Below are 27206 nucleotides of genomic sequence, written 5' to 3' on the forward strand. Positions count from 1 at the left end.
GAGAAGATGTCCACTTTTTGCCCAATTAGCATCTCGTTAACCGCTACCATTGAGCGGCCAGAAGTGCCGGCTAATTTCCTGAATTAATGGCAGCACGTTATTTAAATGAATCAAAAATCAGCTCCTTATGCTGCTTGTCAACAGCAGGTTCGGAGCTCTGGTGTTTGAGGCTTTAACTCCATCACCAGCCCAAGGTGGAGGCCAAAAAGAAATGGGTGCTCACAGCTGAGAGCTGCCAGGATCCGAGCTCTGAGCACAGCTCACCTCTGTGATCCACCCTAAGGGAAAAACCCAATGCATCCTGATAGATGGGAAGGGCTGCTGAAGCTGAAGCAGACTTTGAAAGGCAGCGCGGTGAGCAGCTCCACTCCTTCCTTCATCCACTGCAACGTATCAGGAGTACAATCACAGCTCACGTGCTGGGGATGCTGGATGGATACAGCAGAAGCAGACGGCCGTGTGTGGGAGAGGAGAAGCAAGAGGCTGCGACGCACCTTAGGGATGGAAGCATGAAAAAAAGCCATCGCCTCGTTGGAAAAACAACACAAGCAAAACCCAAGAGGGCTCCCAGCAGAAAGGCTGCCCTGCTGAGTGAAGGCTGAGCTGTGCAGCGTGGCTATCAGCTGTTTACCTTGGACAGCTCAGGCCAAGGAAGGAGGGCAGAGCGCTGCACAGGAACAGAGATCCTTTGTGCCCCCGCTGGAGCTCATCTCTACATCCGCACTGGTTCTGCCCTGCATTAAGTCCCTCAGACTCCCAGCTATGAGTGCTATTTCAGCTCAGCACAGCTCGGTTTGGGGTCAGCAGGCTGCCCTGCTCCAGCAGCCACAGAGCTCCCTGATGCACTTCTGGGCCTGGAAATGTGTGAGCCCTCCAGCTGGGGAGTAACAGAGCACCAGGCAGAGCCACAGCCATAACAACATCACTGCACAAGGGGAGCTCCCTATTGCCTGGAACACAGCTCTGAGTGAGCTGACAGCTCCTTCCACATCATTCAGTTTCATCAAGGCACCATCATGCAATCAGAATGTCTTCTGTATCAAACTCTTTAATAAAAGGCATCGGGAATCACTGCGACGCTCTCATCACCGTTAATGTTTAGCACTTCTTAAACTAGAGATTAGCAGCGCTGATTGAAGAAAGCTTTTCAACACTGCTTTGCATACTACCTACATCCGATGGACAGCTGCGATGCACAAAGACCTTCTGATCTCTCCTGCACTGAGCACAAGTCCCATTCCTGCCTCTGCTTCAGCACCAGCTAAATAACTGCTGTGCCATTGAGGAACAGTGGCTATCAGTAGAGGTCCTCTCAGTTCACAGATGCTTTGCACACACTGTTGTGTGTATGGAGAGGCTGCAGGCAGTGCTGGGATTCTGCAGCGTGTTTCCAAACATCATCGTTCACCTGCTTTCCTTTCCTGCCTGTTTTCACTGCAGCAGCATCCTGCATCCCTGCTGTATGTGAAGCTGGGATGTTGAGGGGGGCTTCTCTTTAATGGAGAGCTGCAAAGTCTGTGAGAGGGAATTCAAACACAGCCCAAGCCGGAATCCAACAAAACAAATATATATGATAAATGAATAAATAAGCAGCCCTCGAATAAATAAGACTACCTTTAAAACGCAGCTGACGAGCTTTAAAAACTTTAAAATGCTTTAATGTTTGGCTCTTCGGATGAGATTTGAAGAGCTCAGCACTATCTGTGTCATCCTGCACGGCGCTGCCTCATCAACTGCAACTTTAGAAGGCAGCAGCAGCAGCAGCAGCTTTGTGTGAGGGAGCACACAGAAAGCAGCACGCATCCCTGCGCCGTGTTACAACAGGAATGGAGAGCAGCAGGCCCTGGTGAGCAGCTCAGAAATCAGCACAGTCCTCACATTTCTGCATTAAAAAAATAAAAGGGAACAGAACCATCAGCAAAAAAAAAAAACAACACAGGAGTCACACAGAACAAACTCCCCCTCTTCTCACCCACTTAGTTACTATGGGACTGGCAGAAATCTCTGGATTATAAACACGAAGGTCCCACTCACAAGACAATTAAGCAGATCCAGTGCTTCTATCAGCCACCCACCTGCGAGGCTCTTTGCAAGCTCTGTGGCTGCAGCAAAGCTGGAATTGCACTGGGCAGCTGAAAGACAGCAGTGTGCTGCTGCTGGGCCTGGCAGAACCCTATTGAAACCACCCCCATTTCACTCTCATATGGGGTTTTATATATATGTATATATTTACCATCTGAATGGTGAAGGCAACAGACAAGATAAAGAGCTGATATCACACTGTCTCATATCAGACAAGAAGGAAGCATTGCAATGTATAGATCTCAGGTGGACTCAATACTTAAACAGGCAGTAGTGAGAAAGCAAGGGCAGAAACAGCACGGCTATGCACAAGAAATGGTGGAACAGTAGTTTCCTGCCTCCGCTGCGACCAGTAACTAACAATAAAGGAGACAAGAGGGTAAACACTGCAAAGAAAAAAAAGACAATTACTAATAACGAAAAAGCAGCAGAAATTTTGGGCTGCTTCCACACACTGAGTAACGCGTTTTCAAACTGACAGCACGGCACTGCCTGCCAAATGAAAATGAGAGCAAACAGCAAAGTTGTGCTTAACCCCTTTTTGCTTTTAGACGGCGTTTGAAACCCGGATGAAATCATGGAATTCAGAACAAGTCGACAAAGGAGACATTTTACTCAGCTGTTCGGTCAGCGTTTCCATCACTTCAGTACCCAGAATCCTCACATAACTCATTCATCTCGGGTCCTTTCCTCAGTACCAGGTTCTTGTATGTGAGATGGGTTTGTGTTTGCAGACTCTGGATTAGAAGCACTCAGATGTGGGAGAAACCAGATTAGCATTAGGGCCATCCTCATCCTGCAAACACCAAACTTGAAGGTGAAGAACCACTGACAACTGCAGAGACATCCAAGCAATGGCCATCGAAAGGAGGATGGAGCTACCACCAGAGGTTCAACTCATGACTGCAAACACCTCCAAACCATCCCTGCTGTATAACTCCAGCCCAGCATCCTGCATGATGCACACACAGCAGCCCTCGCACCTCTGCAGCCACATGCCTTTGTTTTCCCTCTGAGCAGCAGCACCAAGTGAATACAAATATTTACCCTGCCCTGACACAGCCAGCGCTATAAAGGAGAGGTTTCACTGCACAAACGGAGCTCGTAAATGTTCCTTAAGCAGTTGGAAGAGAAACAAAACCATTGAGACGAGCAGGTGAGAGCAGAAGAGCTGTGACAGCCGCAGATCTCAACCTGAAAACAGCATCCATGCTTGGCAATGCCACTCGTTACGCCTCTGGTTTCTAACCACGGGCTTTGCAGAGCCAGGAAGATCACAAAGCACAGCAATACACATCCAAAGGGAACAGAATCAGAGCCACAAGGCCCAGCAATCCCCTAATACACATCTATGGGTCTCTATGCTCCGGAGTGGGGCCTGGGGGTCTGTCTGAGGGGTGGAGACCCCCCCACAGCCCACAGCAGCTCCGGGCCTGTCTCAGCGGATAGAAAACACCCTTTGGAGCGGGGTCTGTCACAGTGTGAGGGATGAGGGGGATAAGACCCCCCTTAGCCGCTCCCTGTGGGGCTGAGAAGACCCCATACACACACACACACATACACACACACACACACAGTGAGCCCCGCTCCGGGTGGCACCGGGACTCGAACCCGCGTCTCAGTGTTCCCCCCATTGAGTGGGGGCGGCGCGCTGCCCCCCGCCCCGTACTCAGAACATCGCCCTGCTCCCCCCACCGCCAGGGGGCGCTGTTCGCCGCCCCGCCCGCACCGCTACCCCCGGGGCCGGGGGGCGCCGCCGCCGCCCTTCCTCCTCCTCCTCCTCATCATCATCATCATCATCCTCCTCCTCCCCCACCACACCCGCTGCCACCACCGGGGGCGCGCACCGTGGGTTGGGGGGGGGGGGGGGGGGGGGGGGGCAGGGATGGACCGATTAACGGCGCTGTCTCACCCGGTGTGCGCGGGTCAGGCTCAGGTCCTTCATGACCTCCTCGAAAGCCGCCGTCTCCTCCGCCTGTTTCTGGTTGTGCAGCGCGATCTTCTCGCTGAATTTCCGCGGGTTGTTCGAGGCCGCCATCTTCCCCCGTCCGCATCCCCCTCCCCGCGCCGGAGGGGGCGAAGCGCATGCGCATGGAGGGCAGGACGGGAGGGCGGAGGAGCTCAACGCGCATGCGCGGCGGAGGGAGGGGGCGGCGAGGGGGTGGAGGGGCGCATGCGCAGAGGAGGAGGCGGAGAGAGAGGGAGGTGGGGCCTGTAGCCGCGCATGCGCAGTCGAGGGGCTCCCCTCGGCGGCGGGGTGAGGAGGGGGCGCTCGGCGCGCATGCGCACTGAGGCGCTCGGCCGTCGCTCGGTGCCCGTCGCCTCAGCGCTGTGAGGAGGCCGCGCTGTGAGTAGGCCGCGCCGTTATCCCTTATGGAGCGGCTCCTGTTGGACCTCAGTGAGGAATAAGCTCGATATTTCAACAAAGTCCTGCACGTTGGAAGCAAAAGTGAGGAAATAAAGGAGAAAAGCTGCTTATTTTTCTGCCTAGATGTGGGAGAAAATGGAGGCCCGGAGGCTCAGCGCCTCACACAGTGCTGAGGGGGGAATATGGGGCCTGTGGGCCGCCATAGAACTGGCTGAGCTCAATGGGAGGACAGGCAGCATCAGCAGGCCCATGTCTCCATAGAGGTAGGGGTGAGCTGACACACACAGCCCTCCATGTCTTCAAACCCCATCAGAGGCTGCTTTGATTCCAGCTGAGCACTGCGATAGGTGAGAAGCACCATTAGGGTGTAATAAATCCTCACAGTCCCGCTGCCTCGCACCCACACGCTGCCCTTTACCCTTATAAAGCAACAGAGATAAAACCAGGTGCTTCCCTGCTTTGGTGCATCACCCCGAGCAGCCCTTCCTCCTGTAACCCAACCCTGAGCTGGGATATCAGAGCAAAGAAATCAGGCGCTGCTCTCACTTCCACTATCGATCACCTCCGCGGCCCCGTTTTAGTGGGTTTATCAGCTGCTGATAAGCACTTCCTGCCCACGTAAAAATAGATTGTAATTATCCACCCGCTGCAAGGAGATGGATGGATGGATGGATGAAAGTCAGCTCAGCAACCATCAGGTGAGTGTTAGCAATAAAGTCTGGCCCTGCTCTAGATTCTAGCTGCCAGCTTGCACTCTATAATGTGAGGAGAGAGTGCATTGAGGAGAAGGGAGCTGGGGCTTAGGAGACCATCCAGGCCATTTCCTTGCAGGATCAAGCATGTCATTCCTGACAGATGTTAGCTTAACCTGTTCCTGTATTTCTGACCAGGCATAAACAGCCAGCACTCATTTGCAGATAAATACCCCCTGGTTGTGTACATGAACCTGCAAAATTGGTCTGTCACACTAAAAGCATATAAACCTTAAGATTTAACACCGAGATACCCATTATCCACATTGTTTTTGCTCGAGACGTGAGATAACGATAAGTAATCTGTTAAATTGCACTGGATTTAATACTATAGGTGGTAATAACAAGCATCCACAGACCCAGCTGTCACTCTGCCTTTTGCAGTGCCAAAAGATTAAGTGCCTGAGATGAAACTTGATAAATTCTCCCCTCTTGGATCTCAGAAGATTGAAGAGAGTGAAATCTCCCCTCTGACGGCTCTCCAGCTCTGGGTTTGTGGGGAAGGAACGCAGATGGCCAGGCAGAAAGGGGGGGAGGGGGTCGACTTCCTCTCTTTGGAAGACTCCCTTCTCTTATTGTTTCGCCTGTGCAGCTTTATCAGATTGAATTCCATTGTGCAATCTGGGCCCTGCTTCTGATCTTAATGTCTCCGATTTTCAAACAGTTTGCGTAACTAACTTCTCTTTAATACAACACTTGTGTTTGCTGAGCTGCTTCTGGAATTTCTCACCCACTCACAGCTCCTCGTTTTGGGGTGTGGGTGGATCTGAATGGCTGCTAAGTGCATGACCCAGCAGACAATGTAAATCTTGACTGCATTAAGACATTGGCAAGGAGACATTTTAGATTGGTGCCAGGTTTCCTTCTTCCTCCACTGAAGGAGATATGCCATGCCTTTGACAAAATGATGAGCTCATACCAGAAGTATTATTTATGTCTCCCGCCGTCTTCACCTTGAGCACATATGGGGCCATGTGAGAACAACTTGATCTCACTAGAAAGCTGTGATGGGTTCCCCCGAGACAGCAGTTCTATCTCTCCCAGCCTTCCAGACGTGTTATGAAAAAGTTTCTTGTAAATGAGAATCAGAGCTTTGCTCTGAAGCAAACAAAGAGTCATTGGAGGACTGGGGTGTTGCGCTCACATCTGCTTTTGTTGCAAACAACTCCTTGCCGAGCAAGCTGCAGCTTCTTAAAGCAGATGCAGCCGAGAGCAGCGAGCGGGTTGCGGGGAGGAGGTTTTGTTTACTTATCACTTGTTTGGTATCCTCTAGATCCTTCGGAATTGCTCTGGCAGATGAGATCCAGCTACTTCCGTATTCTCCCTTAGAGGCTCCAGAGGAAGGTGTGAGGTTGAGCAGCTTACACAACAGCACGGCAGTGCGATCCACAAGTAAGCTGACCTTTTTTGTGTGTGCCTTTGCTTACAGACACCGAGATTTCGATCTCTCGCACTTCCTACTTAATGTTCCTGTTGACTGACGTTCCCATTATCCTCAAAGAATATCCTGTGAACTCCACAGAGCCCGGAGTTGCGGCGTTATTCTGAACTAAGCCCCAACTTTTGCTTTCGGTGGGAGAACACTTTGTTTCACCCAACATTTCTCCTGTTTCTTTCATGTAACAGATCCTTGCTTCCAGAGGGCAGCACCTGAATTAGCCCCTCTGCACCGTGCATCAAATCTGATGAGCAGCCCAAGCAAACCAAACTGCAGTCACATGGAACACTTGGCTCTGCTCTGCTGCAATGAGTTTGGGGAGATCCTTGCTCTGAGCACCAGTATTCCCAGAAAGAAAGCAAACACTGGCTGCTGAAAGATATTATTCTCATTTCTACAAGGCTTATCTTCTGGTGCTCTATAATACCTTGGCAACCCCACAGAGGATTCTGGTCTGGTTATTTTTCCCAGAATCAAGGCCTGGCTTCATGCCACACTGAAGCAAGAAGTATTCCCATGATGCTAAGGTGATATGAGCTGATAAAGCAGCAGCCACTTTTTGTCCTTCCAAAGATAACCCTTGAATAGGAGGCAAAGCTTTCAATGCAGGTATGCTCACAGTCAGCACTCAAAGGTGAGGCACCCCTAAGATTTATGTGCTTTATTGAAACGAACAGGAAACAGGGAAATACTTTTTAACTGCTGAGAGATTACAGCATTCACATCAGAAGGGTAGATCTCTCTGCTGCTACCTCTAAGCAGAAACGCGCTACAGCAAAAATATAGTACTATTAACCACTTATTTCATTCATGGCTAATAGGCTTCACACAGTTAACTACCTGCCTACTTCTCTGATTTATATCCCTGCGTAAAACCAACCCCTGCTATTTCCAGGCCTTAAGACATATGTTAATCTGGAAGTTAAAGGCTCATCTTATGCATTTTTATGCTGAAGATATTAAAAAGGGTGAGGGAAAATCTGTTTGCAGATACTGATAATGTTTGCATGAAAACTCAATGACCAGTGAGACAAACACACCAGTCAAATTCAGGCACCTCTTGAGTTTCAATCATTTCAGTAGAGCAGGAGTGCCACAAAAAGTCCATTCCACAGCAGGTGAGTAAGCAGCCCCCACAGCAGTCTCACTTTGCTGGTTCCTGTGACTGATTTTGTTCTCTTTGCCCTACATGAGATCATCACAGATTGCTCTATGGGGACTGCCTTCCTGGGGCAGCAGCAGCAGCAGCACACTGTAACCAAAGCTTTTCTCCTGTGATGCAGCATTTCTAAGAAGTTCCTTTCACTTCTTGGATGGGAGCAGCCAGTCGTTCACTCCAACTCTAATTGCTGCTGTGCATAATCCCCAGAAGGAATGTAACAACTTGTTTCTCACTGTGAAAATGGCAGGTTCTCCACTGCAAGCTTTAAGCCTTTGGCTGAATACCTGCCGGGCATCTTGCCTGGGGTCAGGGTTTGTTCTTATGGTCGTCCATGCCTTGCTACAACGGGTGGACACTCTGCTAGATTAACACTACCAAAAGAAGCGGGGCGGACAGAGTCCCTTCCTTTCTCCTCTTACCCCCATTAAGTGCAGCAGCTGCAGCCTGAAAGAACACACCAGTCTTTCAGAAAGATTCAGATACCAGAAGAAAAAGCCTGAAGCACAGCATGGCCCTATAGACAGCAGAGAGAGGCTGCTGCAAGCAGCACGGGACATGTGCCCCAGGATGAACAGTGCATAAGTGAGCATATGTATGCACATGGGGAGCATCTCCACTCCCCAAAATACTAAACCTGAATCCCTTTTACCTGATAAATGCTTTGATTTTCTTCCTAATAGCAAGCACATGCGTTTGGCACAAGAAAGTTTTCATCATGTGAGATCTCCAAAGCATGCAAAATGAAGGTCCAGGCATGCTAACTGCACCACAGGGCAAATTTCTCTTTTCCAAACCTCAGCAAGATTCATACATTCCTTCTAAACCCACTTGTGAACCGCTTTCCTGAAGGCACTAATACTGAATGCAGGTATTGATAGTGCCAAGCAGTAAACCTGCACCTATAAGGAGCCACGTAGTTCAACCAGAGCCCACAGAGAGGGGAAAATAACCAAGCAACCAAAGGAAAAAGGATGCAGTTAAAGCAAACAATTGCAAACCTTATTTGAGACACAGTCTGATTAGAACCACCAGACAACCACATGTAAAATGGGGTTTTTAGTGCAATTTCAAAGCATTGTGACCGGAAGACGTAGATCAAAAATGTTACATCCATCTAAAAGGATAAATTCAGCTCTAGGCACTCCGGTGTTAATGTACTGCAACTCCAGTGACTTCAAAGGGATTGCTGCCGATAGAAAGCAGTGCAGCCAGAAGCACTGGCTGGGAGCCTGCATAAACAAGCAAAAAAAAAGATTTTCATTTTTTAAGAAGCCATAAAAAATAGTTGGAGCTAATTACGTGACAGGGGCCTGGGTGTGAAACAGTAATGGCAAAGCCTCAGGGATCAAGACAGGAACATTCGCTCCCTTCAGCTTATGAATACTTTTGCTCTAACAGTTTTTCTTCTTCCCATTGCAAGCTGCACACACTGCTGCGATGCTGCACTCCAGAGGCCCCCACCGTTGCTCTGTACTGAATCTCAACCCTTTGTCTTACAATCTGAGGCTGATTTCAGGTTGCAGAGCTAAAGCAGCAGCTGTCTCCAAGCAGAAAGCCCATTTTGTGTTCACCTTCTGGAGCCGCAGCTGAAATCACGACCACCCCATGAGCAAAGTTTCAAACTTCCCTCTGAAGCTCCCTGAAGTTGAAATATTAATCTGGAAAGCACTGAACGTGTGTTTCTGAAGCTCAGTTATTAGTTTGGAACGGGAAACAAAAGTTCTGGAGCCCGCAGGCTGCCACCGTATCTACTCAGTATTAAAATGCAAAGCAGAATCTACGCTGCCTCTGCAGAAAAAATAACTAAGAAAGAAATATCTGTGTTCCATTCGTGCTCCCAGGTGAAATGTAAGATAACCGAGCCCTCCTAGGAAGGCCCTGATAGCAGCTCTGCTCCCTCACCCGCCTGACATGCTGACACACCCAGGCTAGACAGTAAATTTATTCAACCACATTAATTTCTCCTGTTCCTTAAGTCGCAAGTGGTGAAATCTCATTCATTTATGCAAGCAACTGGAAGATTTATTGTAAATAAAAGTTCTGCACATTACACAACTGGCTCAAAATCATAATTAGAGTTGCACTGGGAAACATGTTTTATTTATTCTGACAGTAGTCTGGCTTCAATAATCATAGCATGATAAATGCTCCTGAAGTTTGCAGAGTTTCAGCAACTCCAGAGCTTATCACAGACGTGGAAGTGAAAACATCTGAATAGGTTTGATGTGGCTCACAAGAGGTCCTGAACACTTCTGTTGTATAGCATCATTTTACATCAGCACCAGGCTACCAAGAGCTGGTGGGAGTGTCCTCCTTCACTGTAAATCAAAGAAATGAGATGTTCTGCTGCTTCTAAACTTCCGAGACCTCCTCCCGAAAGCTGGGCCATGTCTGCACGAATTAGTGAGGTTCTGCTGTGGGGAGAAATGACAGTCGGATTGCCGAGCCGACAGACCCTCTGGAAAAGGGTCAGTGACACCATTAATAGGATGCAGACATTCCCCATCTCTAGCTGTTCTGCACCCTGCCAAGAGTTCTAGTGCTTTCTTCCTTTATAGTTTCAAGCACAATTTCAGGCCCATAAAACATCTGAGAAGACAGAAGCTCTTACCCCAGCCCTGACAGCAGCCCATGACAGGACACGCACACTGCGAATAACTTGAACTAATGATGCTGTGCTCTCACTGGTCTCCATCTGTTCAAGGGTATTTTAAAACATACCAAATCAGGTTTACCCCGGTGGCATTTACTGCTGCTCTGAGACTAATAAATGGCTCTGAGTGCAATCAAACATTTATCTGGCTTTGTTCATTCTTGAAGCCCAGTCTCCTTGCTCCTCAGGCAGAGCATCCTCAGCTGCACTCACTCCAGTCCAGCCATAGAGCAAGATCACTTCAGTGTTCACCAAGAGCCCGATACAGCTATCATGTTCTTTCAATACAAAGAATCAAAGCAGTTTATTTGCAGAATACCAGACAGGTTGTGTATGTGTCCCAGGGCCACAGCTATGTACTTCACAGGAGTAAAACTCTACTATCGTACAGATGATAGCCACTTTCACAAATACTTCAGCCAGCCTGTGCTGAATTTAGAACAGCTAGAATACTTTCAGGTCACATTACAAGAAATAATGGTTTTTATTGCTATAAAAGGAACGTGTTGGTAACCCATTGCTGCACATCCCAGTGAGAGAAGGTGGAAACATTTCCTAGCACCCACTCTGCAGTGCCCATGGATGGCAGTGGTGGTACCAGGAGAGTTGATCACTTAGTGATCAGAGTTGATCACTAACCAAAGAAAGTAGCCTTTGCATAACCAAATGCAAACATTAAAGATAAAAAAGCATTGGCTTGTAGCAGTAAAGCTTGCACTGAGATACATTTCACCCTTTGAAAACTTGCTCGCTGTCTGCCAAGGCTGTTCTTCGTGTTTCTAGCTCATCTGCCAGGCCAAGTGAACAGAGATTGGAGTAAACTGGCTGTGTAAGAGTGAGAAGAGCAGAGCTTGCTCACTTGACTTCAGCACACCGAACACCAACAAGCACTTTCCATCACTTTATTATTGGCAAACCAGCAGACAGAAAGAAACTAACCAAACTGTGCATCATTGCAACTAACATTTCAAACGCAGAAGTGAACTGAGGAGCACGTGCCCTCGCAGCAGAACATTCTTCAAGGTGCTTTAATCATCAGAAATACCTTTAAGTGAATCTGAGGTATGGAGTTCATGCTTGACACAGCCCTGATGAGTGATTCATCAGCCAAACAGACAGCGTTCGTTGTCTCTAAGGGTTACAGCACGGCCTTTATTTCACCAGCAGAATGCAACAGTTTCTCTGAAAAGAAGGCTGCGTACATCAAAACCAAACTTGCACAGGTACAAAACAAAGCCCTTGAAACAGAATGCCTGATAAAAGAAGCAGCTTTAACTTCATTTATCAGTCTAATTAATTAGAAGGGGGGGGAAAATGGCTTAGAGGAAAGGACGGTTCAAGAAATAACAGAATTCTGTGCAGCAAACACAGATCTTACAAAAATACCAGAGCCACCTTAAAACCAATCTCCTAATTTAAAATACCCACCAGCAACAAAGGCCGTCCTGCTTGGGCTTCCATCTTGTCGTGAGACTCAGTATCTTATTTACAAGACAAGAGAGGAAACCCTCCAGCAGGTGAGCGAGCAGCACCCACCTCCCTGTGCAGAACAGGCTGCGGTGCTGTGTGCAGACAGGTCCTGCATAGCCCCCGGGTGCTGCTTCAGCCTTTACTGGGTCAGCCCTGATAGCAGCTGCTGAGCTCTTATTGCCAGTGAAGCCAAACAAATTGTTGGCAGTCATAAAAAATCGTGCTCGTTTATGTGTAATCAAGTTATCAACATGGCTTTAGTGTTGTGAACCGTGGATGCCCCAATTATGGGAGAGAATTTTTGGACAAGAATATCATGCTGATGTCTGGAGGGGGTGAGGGGGGATCTGGAATTGCAGTGTAATCCAAACAGTGAAAAACCAACAGAGGCCAGAGGTGTGCAGGGTAAGCATTCCCCTTCTTGGAGGGGGGAAAGCAAAGCAAGTCACCTCTGAAAAGCAAGAATCTGCTTTCACAGCCCAAGCACCTGAGCTCTTCCAGCTCTGCTGTCCCTTTATTGCTTCTGGAGGTCAGTGTGTTATACAGGTTTTGGTATTTCTTTTGTACCAAACAACAAATTGACACACAATGATTTGGGGAGCTATTGGTAAAAATCACACCTGAACTCTTTTTAAACATACCACAGTACTTAGTTACTCCTGAGCTGTCGATGTTTGCAACGTGTTGTATTGTTAAAAATATGGAAAGTTAGCAAAATGCACCTCCCCACCCCCCACCCCACACACACACTGTTCAGATAAAGAAAAAAAGAGAAAAGCTTTTTCCAGCTGTAACATCTGCTAAGTCTAACTAGCTGACAAGTGCTTCTGATGAAGCGCGCTTGCCAGAACACTACGTAAAAGAAGAGGAGGGACTTCACGGAGGAGGGAACACAAGCTATTTTTTTCCTTCCCTCACCCAGAAAATGCACGATACCGTTTGCAAACAAGGAAAACAACACGCTGTCCCAACAACATGCAACACGAGGGGATCTCATGGCCAACACAGCAGCGCTGAGTTATCTCTGGGTCGTCGTCTGTGGCAATATCACAGGAGCACACGCTATCCCAGCAAAAGATTCTGGAAAATGCAGGTCCCTTTCCCATTCGTCAGTTTCTGTGTTATACACCTGCACGATGCTTGTGACGTTGTTCAGATGCCAATTGTACCCCCCTACGATATAAATCTTTTTTTCTAGCAAACAACAGCCGGCTTCCGACTGACCTGCACGCATTGGGCTCACTGTTGTCCATTGGTCTGTTTCAGGCACATAATATTCCACAGCCAAAACATCAAAACAACGGTCAACGTGGTCCATGCGGCCTCCCAGAGCATAAATCCTATTGTTTGCACTGACCATGGCATGCAGGACTCTGGGTTCGTTCATCGGGGTTTTAAACTCCCACTGATCCACGGCGGGGTCGTAGCAGTGCAGGGCTTTTTTATCTTCCACTGAAATCCCATACCCACCTGATATGTACAACTTGCCTCCCACCGTGGCTCCGGCGTGCCCCCACGTCCTGCGCTTCAGGGAGCACACGTAAGTCCACTCGTTATCTTTGGGGCAATACTTCTCAACAGAAGCCAAGCTCCCCGAGCGGTTCCTCCCACCCGTGGCATACACCATGCCATGCAGGACGTTCAGCTGGAACTGAATCCTGCTCTCCTGCATGGCCTGGATTCGCAGCCACTGGTTCAAGTGAGGATCGTAACGGTAGCAAATATCAACCGCTCCTTCACCGCTCCGGTACTGCAAGTGTTGTCCGCCTACGATGTAGACAAAGTTGTCAAGCACGGCCACGCAGGAATGGCTGCTGCCCACCTCCATCTCTGTCAGCTCCTTGAACTGGCGCCCGCTGGCATCAGGCAGGCAGTACACCTTGCAGCTGACCGTGCGGTCGTTGTCGGTGTAGGGAGTGCCACCGAAGGTGATGAGGGACAGAACATCGGAGCGGATGGTGGTGCGAGGGGACTGCATCTCGTGCTGGCGGAAAGGCAGGATCTGGTAATTGAAGGCCTCCAGCAAGTACTGCCGGCACAGGACGTCCTCCACCATGATGTCAAAGGTCTGCACGTTGTCCACCAGCTCGGAGGACTTCATGAGGGGGAAGCGGATGTGGCAGAGCACCTGGCTGGCGCTGGCACGGCGAGTGGGGTCATACTGCAGCCAACGGACGGCGGCACGGAACAGGTCGATCTCACTGCAGCTTTGCAGCTTATTGCTCTGCAGGAAGAAAACGAGGCGCTCCAGAGGCAGGTGGAGGAAATCCTCCTCCTCGGAGATCTGGAGGAAATGCCTAAAGGTGAATGCATCGACGGATTCCTTTAAGGAGGCGAGGCTAAAGGTGGTGGCCATCTGCCCGATATTGAGACACGTTTCTACGCTCATGGCAGACTTCAGGAATTCCTCGCAGAGCTCCACGACAGGCACCATCTGGAGGAAGACAGCAGCTCCCAACACATCCTGAATACAGTCAAGATCAAGAGTCACTTCAGCACTGTAAGCGAAGTCTATTATGTGTTTCAGTCCTTTTGCAGATACGCCTTTCAGTTCGATCACATCTTGGCTGGCTTCTCTCATCCCGCCTGTGAACATCGCCCTGGAGGTCAAGAACACAAACAAAAATTTCCCCCTCTTTAATTGCGTGTAAATGATGTGTAACTTCTCATTTTTTCAAACATACTGAACCTCTTAGGAAGGATGAAGGGGGAAAATCAATCAAGGCTAAACCTCTAAAAGCCAGGAGAAAACAGAATATGCAGTTACTTATATACAGCTTGCATAAACAACGTACTGCAAAGTCACGTTCAGCTACCACCGTTAGGTTTGTCAGTGCTGCTTCACTGGCAGCATGGTAGGAATGGTTCCCAGGACAAAGAGCCAGGAAGTGCTCAGAGCTATCAGAGCAGGGAGTGTCGCATGCTGGACCAAAGGATCCTTGATATTCAGCAGCCAAAGGCAACAACGGGATCTGCAGCAGCATGGGTTGGCATCTGTAACTCTAACTACCTAATTTTCAGCTATGCAGGATGTGTGAGTGTAAAAAAGAATATACTTTGGGGAGACATCCATGCTAAGAAGTCAGTGAGCCTCTAAGTGGGCCTGAGCGGGGCCTTCATGCAAAGCCCATTGCACTGGAGGTGAGATATCCAATGGTTTTAGCATTGCCATTGCAAGTACAATTTACAGAAGGCTTTGGTAATCACAACAGAACCTCTTCTCCAAGGCTCCTTCCCAATGCCTTAAGAAAATAGGACTTGTGACCACTTCAGAAAACCTCTGTTATGTTGCAGTACAACAGCAGGGGGCTGGAAGGCAATTAAAAAAGAGGGGGAAAAAAAACACAACGATTTTCTTACAGCACAGCTGCAAGCACATCAGTTGACCAGGCCATGCTGAGATTAGGCCCTCGATCACCTCCTTGGGAGGCTTCTAAATTCCACAGGAAGCACATACCACGCCAAGCACTGCGCGCAGGCATCTCGTAAACCGCTGCTCTAAAGCAGGGCTGCCTTTCCCAGGCACGGGGCCTGCAGGCGTGATGGGGACAGAGCTGCACGTTATTTTTTTTAATAGGTTTACATTACGTTTCAGCAGTTTTTGTTACATATTGGTGGCTTGGGGGCAAAGGTTTGCGCTGTGTGTAGCGTTCAACGAGCAGCAGCAGAGCGATTCCGCGGAAGGCAAAGTCAAACCAGGTTGCTGAAGAACAGTGACATGCAGTTTCACCACCCGGAATCGTTGTACAAACATCACAGCAAGCCCACAAAGGCTGTCACACCAAAGACCATTCAAACTGCCTGCACATTTGAGGCCATTTTTTTTCACCTTTGATAACCTACTTTTCCACGTCTGAAAGGTAAATTCACCGTGAAGGCAACAGTGTCAGAGCTGCAACGACTTTAAGATACAAATTACTCGGAGAAAATGCTGAACAGACCTTCCTCTTTAGCATCAACACAGGAATAAAGAAATACCTTGGGAACGCTGTCAAAAGACAGGAGTTCCAAGTTTCCTGTCCAAACCAGGCTAGAAGAACTGCTGCCGTCCAGCACAAACCTACAGAAAGCTAAATGACCTAAATAAGGAAATATCTGCACATCAAATCAGCTTTCTGTAACCGAGTGACCAGGAACGCTGTTCGCAATTATTTGTCCATACAGCAGATGAGAGCGATCTGCTAAAATCCCCCTCATATCCCATGTCACCAAACAGCATGCTGCCTGATCCCCTGCCCCAGAGGAGATGCAGACATGTGTGTGCTCATGCATTAGCTATACAGAGCTGGATGTGCGCAAGCAAAGAAAAGCATTACTGTTGCCATGATGAAGACAAACCATCAAATAAAATGCCATTCCTTGAAAAAAGTGTTATGGTTTTAAAATGCTGATGATATCAATGCCTAAATTTCACTCTTTTCCCTCCCCTCTTCTGCATAAAGAGTATTTTCAAAAGCTAGATTGTTCTGCCATTGTTCCCCAGGACAACCTTACTTAATGCCACAGAACTTATAGCAAGAAACCTACTCAGCAATTACATTTCAACAGGGAAAACACACTAGCAGTGGCACCGCATACAGCATTTATGAATACAAATAGTGCCATTAGCATTTGGTGGAAGATCAGCTCCATCATTAATTGCATGCCTGTTAGGGAGAGCGATAAGCTTGGAAGGTTTATGTTACCGAGGGGAGTCAGAAGGGAGAGAGAAGGGAACAGCCTGGAAAACGTGAGGGTCTGTAAGATGGGCACCATCGGAGCAGCTGAAGAAATGGGATACCCAAGAGATACGCCTACATCCCTTGCTCCTGGTCACCTGCTCAGGTCAGGAAGGAACCTACATGTCAAGGGACTGCTGAATGGAGAGAGAGAACCCCAAGTCACAGAACTGTTGTACAAGACTTTACTAGAGGCAAGATGGATGAACTCAATTTTTCACTTTAGACTGAACTCCCCGCTCTTCTATTGGTTCACCATGCCTTAATTCGGCAGAGGAAGCTCATCTCCATGCTTTGGCTTCCTACAAACACAGAAAGGGACAATTGTTCCCAATGGGCTGGGGAACAAAACACCTCATCCTCCTCGAGGTGGCTTCAAGACCTGCCCTTGAGATGGGTCTCAGCCCAGTGGCTGCGGCAGAACAACCTCATCAGAACGCAGAGGGGCAGACCCCAGACCTCCACACACCTTCAGGGAATCCCACTGACATCTGTGGTGCAAACCATACCTCCAAAGGGCTGTGCGGGGGAGTGATGTTGGGGCACGGTGGGGAGGTTGGGGTAGGAGAGGATGGGGAAACAGAAACCAAGGGGAGAGGTAACAGTGCCTGCTTCCCTATCAGATTCTCACCTGAAATAGTCACTGCAGGCAGCCAAGACAACTTTATGAACCTGAAACACTTCATTATTTATAGTGAGGATGACATCAAGCAGCTGAGCCTGAGCTCGGAGCGAGGCCAGTCCCTGCAGTAGAGTGGTGCTGTGGCCAGGAGCAGAGAACGTGCATTTCAGGGTGCTGTTCTTGTCAGCCATGCTAAAAACAGAACAAGAGAGACAGGCTGGTTTTAAATTAAAACAATATGTGGTATACCTACAAAGCATGCTGGGGGAGAGACTGTAACACGAAGCAGTTCGAAAGCAAATTCCCAGCTCGACAGCCACACAGACCATCATGACATCAGTACCTCGGTTGTATTCCCTTATCCCAGCACAAAAGAGACATCCAAAATGTTAAGTTGTACTCGTGTGTTACTGACAACCTGTCACGCCGCAGCACATGTGGGCTTTGGGGACCATCCAGACATCAGCAAGAGGGGCCAACATCTCCATGAACAGTGGTGTCCACACAGCGCTGCTACCCCAGAGTCCACCCTGACCTTGACTTCAACCACAAGACTGACTCACAGTTGCTCATTCTTCTCACCACCTAACCTAAGTGCAGCTGTTAGATATTCCGTACCGGCCAAGGACAGCCCTGCTCGCCCTGTTTGATCCTTTCCTCATGCCTGACCCTCCTGAGAAGAGCAAAAGCAGAATATTGCACAGCACTGGCTGCTCTAAATAACGTCAACTGTTTGAACTGCACTGTAAACAGTCCCCTCCCAGTGTAAATATTTCCTCGGTTTTCCCAATGCCTCTCACACATGTTCCTCGGTGCGCGGAGCATCATTCTTAGATTCACTTGGCCTCGAATGCACTTGTCAGTGAGAACACTGCATTTGGAGGTGAACAGCAGCAGCATTCCTGCACAAGTGGAAATGATGCCGAGATACTCCGTGCTCCTCCAAAGGCAACCAGAGTTCTGCTGCAGGTTCCTTGAGCCAACACGGGGCAGTTTGTCCCGCACAGCTGCACTCACACCAACAGGAGGAGAAATCTTAGGCTGACTTACAAACTTCATCCAACTCTGAACTAGTTTTCTGGATCAACACCCCATGTTCTCTGAATTCTTCTGGGAAGAAAACACACAAGAGTCGGTCAGTATTCAGGATGGATCTTAGCTTTTCAGAAGTCATCTGCTATTCGGGCTCTGCATTTTCAAGGGATGTTTTATGGAAGGGTGACATAAAAAGATCACAAATAGATGACAACAGATGTGGAAAACAGCATTGCGTGTCCCCAAATCCATACCACCTGCTAACAGCCAACCCAAGGAGTTCACCACCACCACTACAGCAACAGAAGCCACACACAGGGGACCAAACAAGTAGGTGAGGTTAGAGGAGCGCTTAGGAGATGGGACAACAAGATAAGAGATGTAAACAATCCTGAAACAATAAGGAACAATAGGCAGGACTCACAACGTGCCTCACTATCAGACTGCAACTTCCTGCAAGCTTTAGAGAACAGGGAAATATGTCATGTCCATCAGAGCACTGGGAGAGCCAGTGCAGCTCTGCAGTGCCTTGGGATGCCGTGGGAGGCAGCGATCACATTTTAGCAGTCTGCTTCAAAACTGCACCTCGAAATTCATAAGGGTTCTTATTGGGATGGCTGACACCACTCAGCTGTGCTTCCCCTGAAATCCCTTCGAGTCAGAGCATGAAAACAGTCTTAGTACAGAGAACAGCGTCCAGCTACAACATCCTTCCTCTAATAAAAAGGATTAGCAGAAAGGCAGTTGCTGACAAGACCCTTATCCATGACTTTGAGAGCCAAGAAACATCTCCGCGCTCCCACTCTTCCCATGGCGAAGGAGGAAAGCGATTGGAGGGAGCGACTACATGAATATTCATCGCATCAAACTCATTTTACTCCTCTCTTCAGAGCAATCTGCTGGAGCAGAGAGGAGGAAACATCACGTGCAAGTAAGGGAACAGCCTTGTCCTGCACACTGCCACTCACTGAGCCAGCCCCAACTGCACAGGTAAAGCACACTGCAGGGATGGCAGCCCCACCGCTCAGTGCAGCTCCCGTCAGCTCCATCTCCTGCAGGATTCTTCCCACAGCAATTTCCTTCAGTCAGACTAATTTTAATGGCTCCTTTTCCCTGTGCTGGTGTTGACTTACCCATAGATGGCTGCTAAATGGCACAGCCCTCCCCGTGTGGGTGCCTCTCCAAACAGCACCTGAGCAGACAGCCCTCCCTTTGATTTTTTTCTCAACTAACTTCCACAGCCACTGCTAATAACCAGAGAATAAACTCAGAGAAGATTTCTGTACCAGAAGAAAGGACTTTGTATGTGCTGCAGTTCATTTCAGCAGTAATTGTGAGCAGCTACCCCAGGAAAGCTCCCCATATGGGTCCATTTACAAGCATGGAACAAAAGGACCCAGCAACAAGATAATCTTCCAGGTAAAAGAGGTGAAACAAACCAAAACCCAACAGCAAGAGAAGCACTGATAACACCCAGCTTCATTCACTCTGATAGAGACATTTTAATAGAAACGCTGGAAGGAAGATAGAACTGAAAAATCACAAGGAATCAGGAGGAAACTTACGATAAAGAAGAAAGAAAGAGAAAGGAAGATAGGTGAGAAAACAGCAGAGGTGTTTGCAGCATGGGTGGTAGGAAGGGGCCTGCAGCAGAAGCCATCACCCCCCAGGCACAGCCCCACATCACCACCCAGCTCTGCTCTGCTTGCTGGAGATGGAGAGCAAAGCAACAGTGGGACGACAGAGTTAAACCAGCACAAAAGGAGGCCTTGAACATCTGAAAGTGCCTTTGTGAGGCTGTCTCTATCTAAAGCAAGGTCTGAATATGCCGTGGATTTGTTGCTGAACAATTTGTTACAGAAGAAGCAGCCTTGCAGACAAACTTCAGCAGAGCTGCATCTACTTCTCAGCAGTTCAGAACATGCCTCCGAGATAAAAGCCATTCATTGCACAATAGGGAGAAAAGTGTTTATTCTGCTCCTTCTCCCTGCCCTTACAGTGCAGGCAGGACTCTCAAGCTTCTGGAATTTTCTTCATTTATCCATCTTTGCTCTCAGGAAGGTGGCAGAGCTTTGCAGAGCTCCTGTGTGGGGCCAGGCAGTGCCAGATGGGCACGGCTGCACCCCGCTGCATTCCTGCTCTGGGAGATGTAAAAAGGGAGCATCAGCCACACCAAGCAGCATCACCATGGGCTGCACAGCTGTCTGACAACAGTGACATGATTGGGGTCTTTAATGTGAATACAACAATACAAAGGTGACTTTATGAGGACAGAAACCCCAGTTTCCATAGAGGAATAGCTGAAGCAGTGAGAGGCATCTTTATGTGAATATAGTTGCATCCATAGCACAAATGGAGGCGATACAGGTTTGTTTGTTCACTGTGAGCTGGACTTCAATACAGACATTGAAAAGATGGACTACTTGCCTTGGGCAGCCCTATCCAAGACCACTAACATCACAGACAGCCAGCTGTCAAAAAGGGACTGCAGGGACAAGTAATGGGATAGAGGATTTGTCTCCAAGCTGCTGCTCTGAAGCCAGATTGCTTTCAATCCTCTCCAGTCACTGCAGGACAGAGCTCAGCACAGATCCGTGACCACAGCTTGGGGACAACCAACGCCAACCCACACGCATGGGGAAAAGGTGAAAGTGAGGGTTAAGGGAGCGGCTCCAGGCAGACTGCAGGCAGGCAGAGAAGGCAAACAAGTCCAGAAATGCTCCTCCTGCTGCTGCACCTATTGCAGGAGCGTGGCCACGCGCTCATTCTTGCCCCAAGCACACTGCCCCACATCCTGACACTTGGACATCCTGACACAAGGACTGCTTGATTTCAGACCCAAAACATGCAGTGAGGAAGCATCAGAACACGGTGCTGGATGCCCACAGGACCTCCAAAGCTGATGGGCTGGGATGTTTTAGGGCCTCCAAGAACAGCCCCAGGAACTGCCCCAGAGCAATGATGGAGCAATGATGGTGACGTTCCACCCGCCGCACTGACCTCGGTCTCACCCGCGCTCTGCTCTCAGGACAGCTGGCCCTGCTCTGCCTCCTCTGCTCTGCACAGCACTGAGCATAATCCAAGATGCATTTCAAGCTAATGAATCATTTCACTATTTTTTTTTTAATTATTTTTTTTTTGTTAAACCAAATCTGTACCGATGATTAAAAACATCAAAGCTGGAATTAAAGGCTTACAAAGCATGAGTTCATATTTCAGCGTGTTTGTAACTCCTGCACAAGTACAAACAGAGAGAACTACACCAGGCAGGATTAAACACTTCAGCCATTGAATCAAAGGGGGGAAAAAAACTTCATTTGCTACACGAGTGCCTGGCCTTCTGCTCCTCTTCCTTCATCATGTGGTTCTCCATGAAAGGAGGGATAGTTCTGGCTCAGCATCGCTCTGCATCCCTGCTCAGCATCCTTGCTAATATCCACCCACGTTTTCCCACTCTCTGGGCAGGTGGTGCTCGGTAATGTTTCATGCAGGAGGAACTCAAGGGGGTTGGCAGGATTTCCAAGCAGGGCAACCTTCCAGCAGCCAGCCTCTACAGTAAACACGAGCTCTGAAGGCAGGACCCCGTGGGGCATGGCTGGGGTACAAAAGAGGACAGAGGAAAAGCAGCAGCTTGTGTGTGTTCACATAAAGGACACAGTGCCACATAAACAAAGGGCTTGGGATTGCAAAACAGCCGGCCAGGCACCTTCCAAGCACTGAAGCCTGTAACAATTTTTTATGGCAAGAGCAAAAGAACCACCATGAAGCTGCAGAGTGACTTTATTTAGCACATACAATGAGAATGCTAAGGACTCGTCTTAAGAACCTTTGAAAGGCAGCATTATAGATACTTTAATAATGCAAATCATTTAATGCCCTTCGCTTCACGCCTAAGTGAAAAACACATTCAGGTTCTGATTTTTAAACTACAATTAAGACACGTGAAATCAAAACAAAAGTCAAACTCCCTCGGATAAGTCACTGGTAGCCATGGTTACTGCAATATAATTTCACATCCTTCGGCTCCGTATCACATGCCCCAGTGCTGAAGAGGAGTTTTCAACACCTTGCATCCCCCCCTCCCGTGCCACAGTCGGACTTTGGGTGCAAGCAGAGCTGCACTGTAAGGATTGCAGCCCTTGTAACCCATTGCACAGCAGCAAGCAGGTCTGCCAGCAGCACCCCCAGGAACAGCACCTGCCATTGAGTCCTTAGCAAATGCAACAGCAATAAGCACGGCAGCTAATTAAACCTTAACTCTGAGTGAAGGCAATGGTTCCATCATCTCTGGAAAGATATGTGAGCAAAATTTCTTTGCTCTCTTTTCCACCTCCTCCCCTTAATTCCTCCCATTTCCCTCCTCCGCCTCCACTCATTTTCCTTTCCTGACACCTTCTTTTTCATCAGAAGCAATAAATACAAGTGGAAAACCTGAGACCAGCATCCCTATTTAGAAGGGACATGCAATTTGGAGTGCTCAAATGAAGATCAGAAACGAGCTCAAGCTTTAGAACCATTTATGCTTTGTGGGCAAAAATGGCCTCCTGTAAAACGTCTCAAAGTGAGCAGAGAGAATTCAGCAGCGGTTTGAAAAGCCTTTTGTCTTTTAAACCTCCAGTCTCCAAGTTAAAGAGAAGTTAATGTCTGGAAAAGGGAGAACGATGTGGAATCACTGCTGTCAGTTCAGAATCTGGTCCTCCCCACCCACTCACTGCTTCTCCATCAGCATCCTTCATCCTACATGTCCCAAAGCTGGAGCCGAGGAAACCCCCATAACCCAACTGTAAGACAAAGGTCTTTTCAGCTTCTTTATCTCATTATTATCGTTATTATTTCATATCAGGAGAAGTCCCAACATCTCTGCATCTCTTCTTGTTTGCTTTCCAACTGGGTGCAGGCAGAGCCCAGCACACACACACACACAGATATATTCTGCCCAGACTTCCATCGTAGGCTGTTTGCAAGCCAAAAGAGGTGGGATTTGGGTTTCTGCTACAAGTGCTAATGAAACTGGATGTCTGTCAAAAGCTGGTTGGTGAAATGGTGCATTGGAGCGTGGAGCAAAAAAAAAGTGGAGGGCGAGATATCTGAACACATTAAAGTCTGTGCCACCTCGTGGGGTTTCAACGTGAGGGGATGGTCAGCACACGCTGTGCTGGGGACAAATGGCAAGGGAAAAAGAAGAAGGAAAAAGACCAAGACCGTGGTGCACGGCTCCCAATACGTGATGTTTAAGGTAGCAAGTGCTGTTTAAGGCAGCGCTGTCAGCAGTCGGTTTCTCCCACCTTATGGTCAAAGCCAGGCTTGGAAAGAAAGCAAACCGCAGCGGTACCAGCGGTTTCTGCAGCACATCCCTGCTCAGCCCCCCGAGCTGCAGCGGGTTCCTCCCGCACCAACACCCCCCGCAGCCGGTGGCAGCCGCTGAGCAAAGGCCGGGAGGCACCTAGTGGTGCTGGGACGCACAGCACAGCCACCAGGGCCACCCGAAGGGATGGAGCAGCACGGAGGGACCCCACACCTCCACCTGAGCACCCTGAGCAGCCAGGGGTCTGGAGCAACAGCAATGTGAAGTGATGGAACAGCAGGCAGGGCTAGAAACCCCAGCCATCCCAAGCTGGAGAAAGCACTTCTTGCAGCAGATGCAAACAGCTGCCCCAGCACTTGGCACAGAAACACCAATTCCAGTTCAGTTCCACCAGCAGCTTCTCACCACCACGGCTGCCTGCAGCTGCTCCCCTCCTTACCTGAACCTTCCTACAGGTGTGGGCCCATCCCAAACACACGAACACCTTCCTGGGCACAACAGCACAACCCAGGGCAGCCAGAAGTGCTCAACAGCCCTTCCCCAACTTTCCTCATCTGCACCCATTTCTCTGCACGTCCAGAATTCAGCTTCCATATAAATAAGGAACTGGAAGAGACACCGCAGCCAGTACTGGGCAAGAGAAAAACCTGTATAGAATCATTGGGGTTTTCTTCTGGTCTAAAGAAAGCCTCCAGCTCCAAAGCCTCCCAACCTTGAACAAGAAAGCAAGTAGTGATTTTTTACAGTGATTTTTTAACAGTGATTTTACCCAGAGCGTAAACATTTCCACCCCATCTACCAGACCTAACAACTGCATCTGCTTTTCAGCTGCCACGTGGCAGAGAACAGCACACGTAAAGCAAGCAAAACTTCATATGGCTGCAAGAGGAAAGAATGTTGAAGACTGAAGCTGTGTGAGGCCACAGCAGCACAGAGGCAGACTCAGCCCTTGTTGTTACCTCCCCCTGCCCTGCTGCCCAGCGGGGTTAGGGGAGTTGAGGCTGAATTCTCTTGATGTGAACCAACACACGCGTACTCACAGATAAGAGGGACCTGCAGGTCCCCCATCCATCCATTCTGCTTTTGACAGGTGGGATCACTTTCGGCAGCGTGTCACAGCATTAAGGGAGGGCTTTGAGGAGTGTTTGTACAGCCTGGCTGCCTTCCTTTGCTCATGGGATTAACCCAGGCTGGAGAAGCACAACCTGTCCCATCTGGGCACCAATTAACTCTTGCTTGAAGGCCTACGTGATGGCATCCCCTCCATGCACCCGGAAGGTGTTTTCCCTGTATCTCCACGAACCCAAAGTGCATCCCCATGAGCTACAAGGAAACACTGCAGCTCCTTCCATGTGATAATGAGGGCTGGGAGTAAAACACGAAACCAACTGTAGTTCAGGAAACTATTAACAGGGAAAGGAGATAAAACAGAAAGGCACGTTTATTTCAAAAGAGAAGATTCGGGTTTTCATTTATAAGGAGAAATCTAACCGGGTGCTGTTAAAACAATGAAGCAATACATAAGAATGCTGCAGAGGACACAGACGTGCTGTCAGCGTGTGCTTGTCCTGCATATGGCCCAAGTAAAGCGGGCTCAGAGCAATGGCCATCACACCATCACCATCCCAAACCTGCTGCTGTGCTCTGAGCACACGGAGCTGAGTGGTTCCCAGCACAGACACCCTGGGCAGCGCATGGTGCACAGCCCTGCTAAGCTGTCACAACTCCAAAGATGGAAGTTCTGTCCGTGCTGTTTTAATGGCACTATTGAAATGGTATGTGCGAGGAATGGCCTCACACAGCAGATATTTAGTGAGTGAAACGGCTCAGGGCAGGAGGAGCTGCCGAGGAGGCACTTTGGGGTCTGACAAACCCTGAATCCTCCTCTTGCTGCATGGAGGCTGGCGGTGCACCCATTGACCCCCCTGTATCCCACCGAATCCATCACTTACCATTCGGGACACTGACACCCGTTTAGTTTTAAACGATCCACAAAAACAAACACAGGGACACGTTGAACCCCGCGGGGAGCAGCACGGCCCCATTGCGGGCTGTTCATCCCAAACCGCGGCCGCTCCGCAGTGACACCGACCGGTGACCGCCAGCCCCGCGCTGACCCCGCAGCGCCATGTGCCCGCACCGCCCCGAGCCCGGCTGTGCCCACCGGGCCGCGTGGCAGCACCGCAGGCCGGGCCGGGCCGAACTCAACGACAGCACCGGAACCGCGGAGCCCCGCAGCCATGAGCGCGATAAACGGCGCCGGCGGAGCCCCGCTGTGATCAGCACGGAGCGGCGTCCGGCCGAGAACGAACCGAAAGCGAAGCGGAAAACGACGGGAGAACGAAACGCGGCGGGGCCGGAGCCCGACACCGCGCCGAGCAGCGCCGACACCGCCCGCCCCACGGGCCCACCCGGCCGCTCCCCGCTCCCGGCCCCGCAGCCCCGCAGCCCCGCCCCGGCCCCGCTCCGCTCCGGGCCCCGCTCACCTGCTGGGCCGCTCCGCGCCGAACTCGGCCCCTCCGGACTCCGCCATCTTCGCTGCGCCGCCGCTGCCGGGCCGGGCTGGGAGGCGGCGGGCGCCGCGTTAAAGGCGCAGCAACGAGCGGAGCTCGGGGCGCTGCTCCGATACACCGGGACTGGCACCGCCCCGACCGGGTCATTCGGACTCGGGAACTGCGGGGACACACGATGGGAGCGAGCGGGGCCGGCTCGGGGCTGCGGGGGGATGGAGAGACCGGGAGAGCGGAGCGGCGTTGGGTGCGGGGTGTTGGGGATGGCGCTGAGCTCATCCGGTTGGTGACAATGGCCCACGCACCCTCACGGTGAGACACAGCCCGGTGCTGAGCGGTTCACGTCGGGATTCTGTGCGTGAAATGATTCCTGGAGACAGCGTGGTTACACGGCCCGTGTCCTGCGGGCTGACCTGCACACAGAGAGGGCAGGCACTGAACCCCAACAGCCACACAACAACTGCAGTCATCACCCAACCACAGACACCACCCAACCCCAACAACCACCCAACCTTTATAACCATCCAACCTGAACAACCACCCAACTGTAGTCATCACCCAACCCCAACCACCACCCAACCTTAACAACCACCCAACCTTATTAACCACCCAACCCCAGCCACTACCCAACCCCAACAAGCACCCAACCTTAATAACCTTACAACCCCAACAACAACCCAACAGCAACAACAACCCAACCTTAACAACAACCCAACCCCAACAACCACCCAACCTTCATAACCATTCAACCCCAACAACCACCCACCCGCAAACAAAAACCCAACCATAACAACAACCCATCCCCAACCATCACCCAGCCATCCCAGACCAGGCTTTGAGGTGAAGCCCGCACTGTGTAGGTTCAACATCACACTGCAGAGGATGCCATTTTGTTGTCATACCTGACACCCTCATTGCCTTTCCATGTTCAGGCCGCATAGGCTATATAATTTCTCAAGCCATTGAGCATCTGGAGGCAGCGGATGGGTGAGAGGGCATTCCATTGCCAGTGGAAATCCGGAAATTACTCATCCTGCTGGCTCTGCCAACAAACATGGGTAAATCCCTTTGATTTCCCATGCCTCAGCATC

General features: G+C 49.8%; 2 protein-coding genes and 1 long non-coding RNA gene across 15 annotated transcripts in view; 1 reads left to right on the forward strand and 2 right to left on the reverse strand.

Annotated features, from left to right (window-relative positions):
* The window catches only part of CRTC1 (CREB regulated transcription coactivator 1), a 35801-nt gene extending 31593 nt beyond the window's left edge, over positions 1 to 4208 (reverse strand). For 3 of the 8 annotated variants that reach the window (XM_015886100.2, XM_015886098.2, XM_015886101.2), the window contains exon 1: positions 3995 to 4208. In XM_015886100.2, the coding sequence (XP_015741586.1) occupies positions 3995 to 4120 (126 nt within the window). In that variant the 5' untranslated portion in view covers positions 4121 to 4208. The remainder of the gene's footprint in view (positions 1 to 3994) is intronic. The other 5 variants (XM_015886103.2, XM_015886099.2, XM_015886102.2 and 2 more) reach the window with 4 other exon arrangements.
* A 120-nt stretch (positions 4209 to 4328) lies between these two features.
* Positions 4329 to 10593, forward strand: LOC107325360. 4 transcript variants are annotated; one of them, XR_001559663.2, is made up of 4 exons: positions 4329 to 5148; positions 5587 to 5693; positions 6476 to 6594; positions 6829 to 10593. It is a non-coding gene; the product is annotated as an uncharacterized LOC107325360 (long non-coding RNA). The 4 variants fall into 4 exon arrangements; XR_001559662.2 differs by having other exon boundaries at positions 6476 to 6546; positions 6632 to 10593; XR_001559660.2 differs by having other exon boundaries at positions 6476 to 10593.
* A 750-nt stretch (positions 10594 to 11343) lies between these two features.
* The window catches only part of KLHL26 (kelch like family member 26), a 19232-nt gene continuing 3369 nt past the window's right edge, over positions 11344 to 27206 (reverse strand). The window contains exons 2-5 of one of the 3 annotated variants that reach the window (XM_015886106.2): positions 27018 to 27157; positions 26092 to 26528; positions 17275 to 17457; positions 11344 to 14525 (exon numbers count right to left, since the gene is read on the reverse strand). In XM_015886106.2, the coding sequence (XP_015741592.1) occupies positions 12944 to 14525; positions 17275 to 17457; positions 26092 to 26138 (1812 nt within the window). In that variant the 5' untranslated portion in view covers positions 26139 to 26528; positions 27018 to 27157 and the 3' untranslated portion in view covers positions 11344 to 12943. The remainder of the gene's footprint in view (positions 14526 to 17274; positions 17458 to 26091; positions 26529 to 27017; positions 27158 to 27206) is intronic. The other 2 variants (XM_015886108.2, XM_015886107.2) reach the window with 2 other exon arrangements.

Source organism: Coturnix japonica, chromosome 28 (genome assembly GCF_001577835.2).
Source record: "Coturnix japonica isolate 7356 chromosome 28, Coturnix japonica 2.1, whole genome shotgun sequence".
NCBI lineage: Eukaryota > Metazoa > Chordata > Aves > Galliformes > Phasianidae > Coturnix > Coturnix japonica.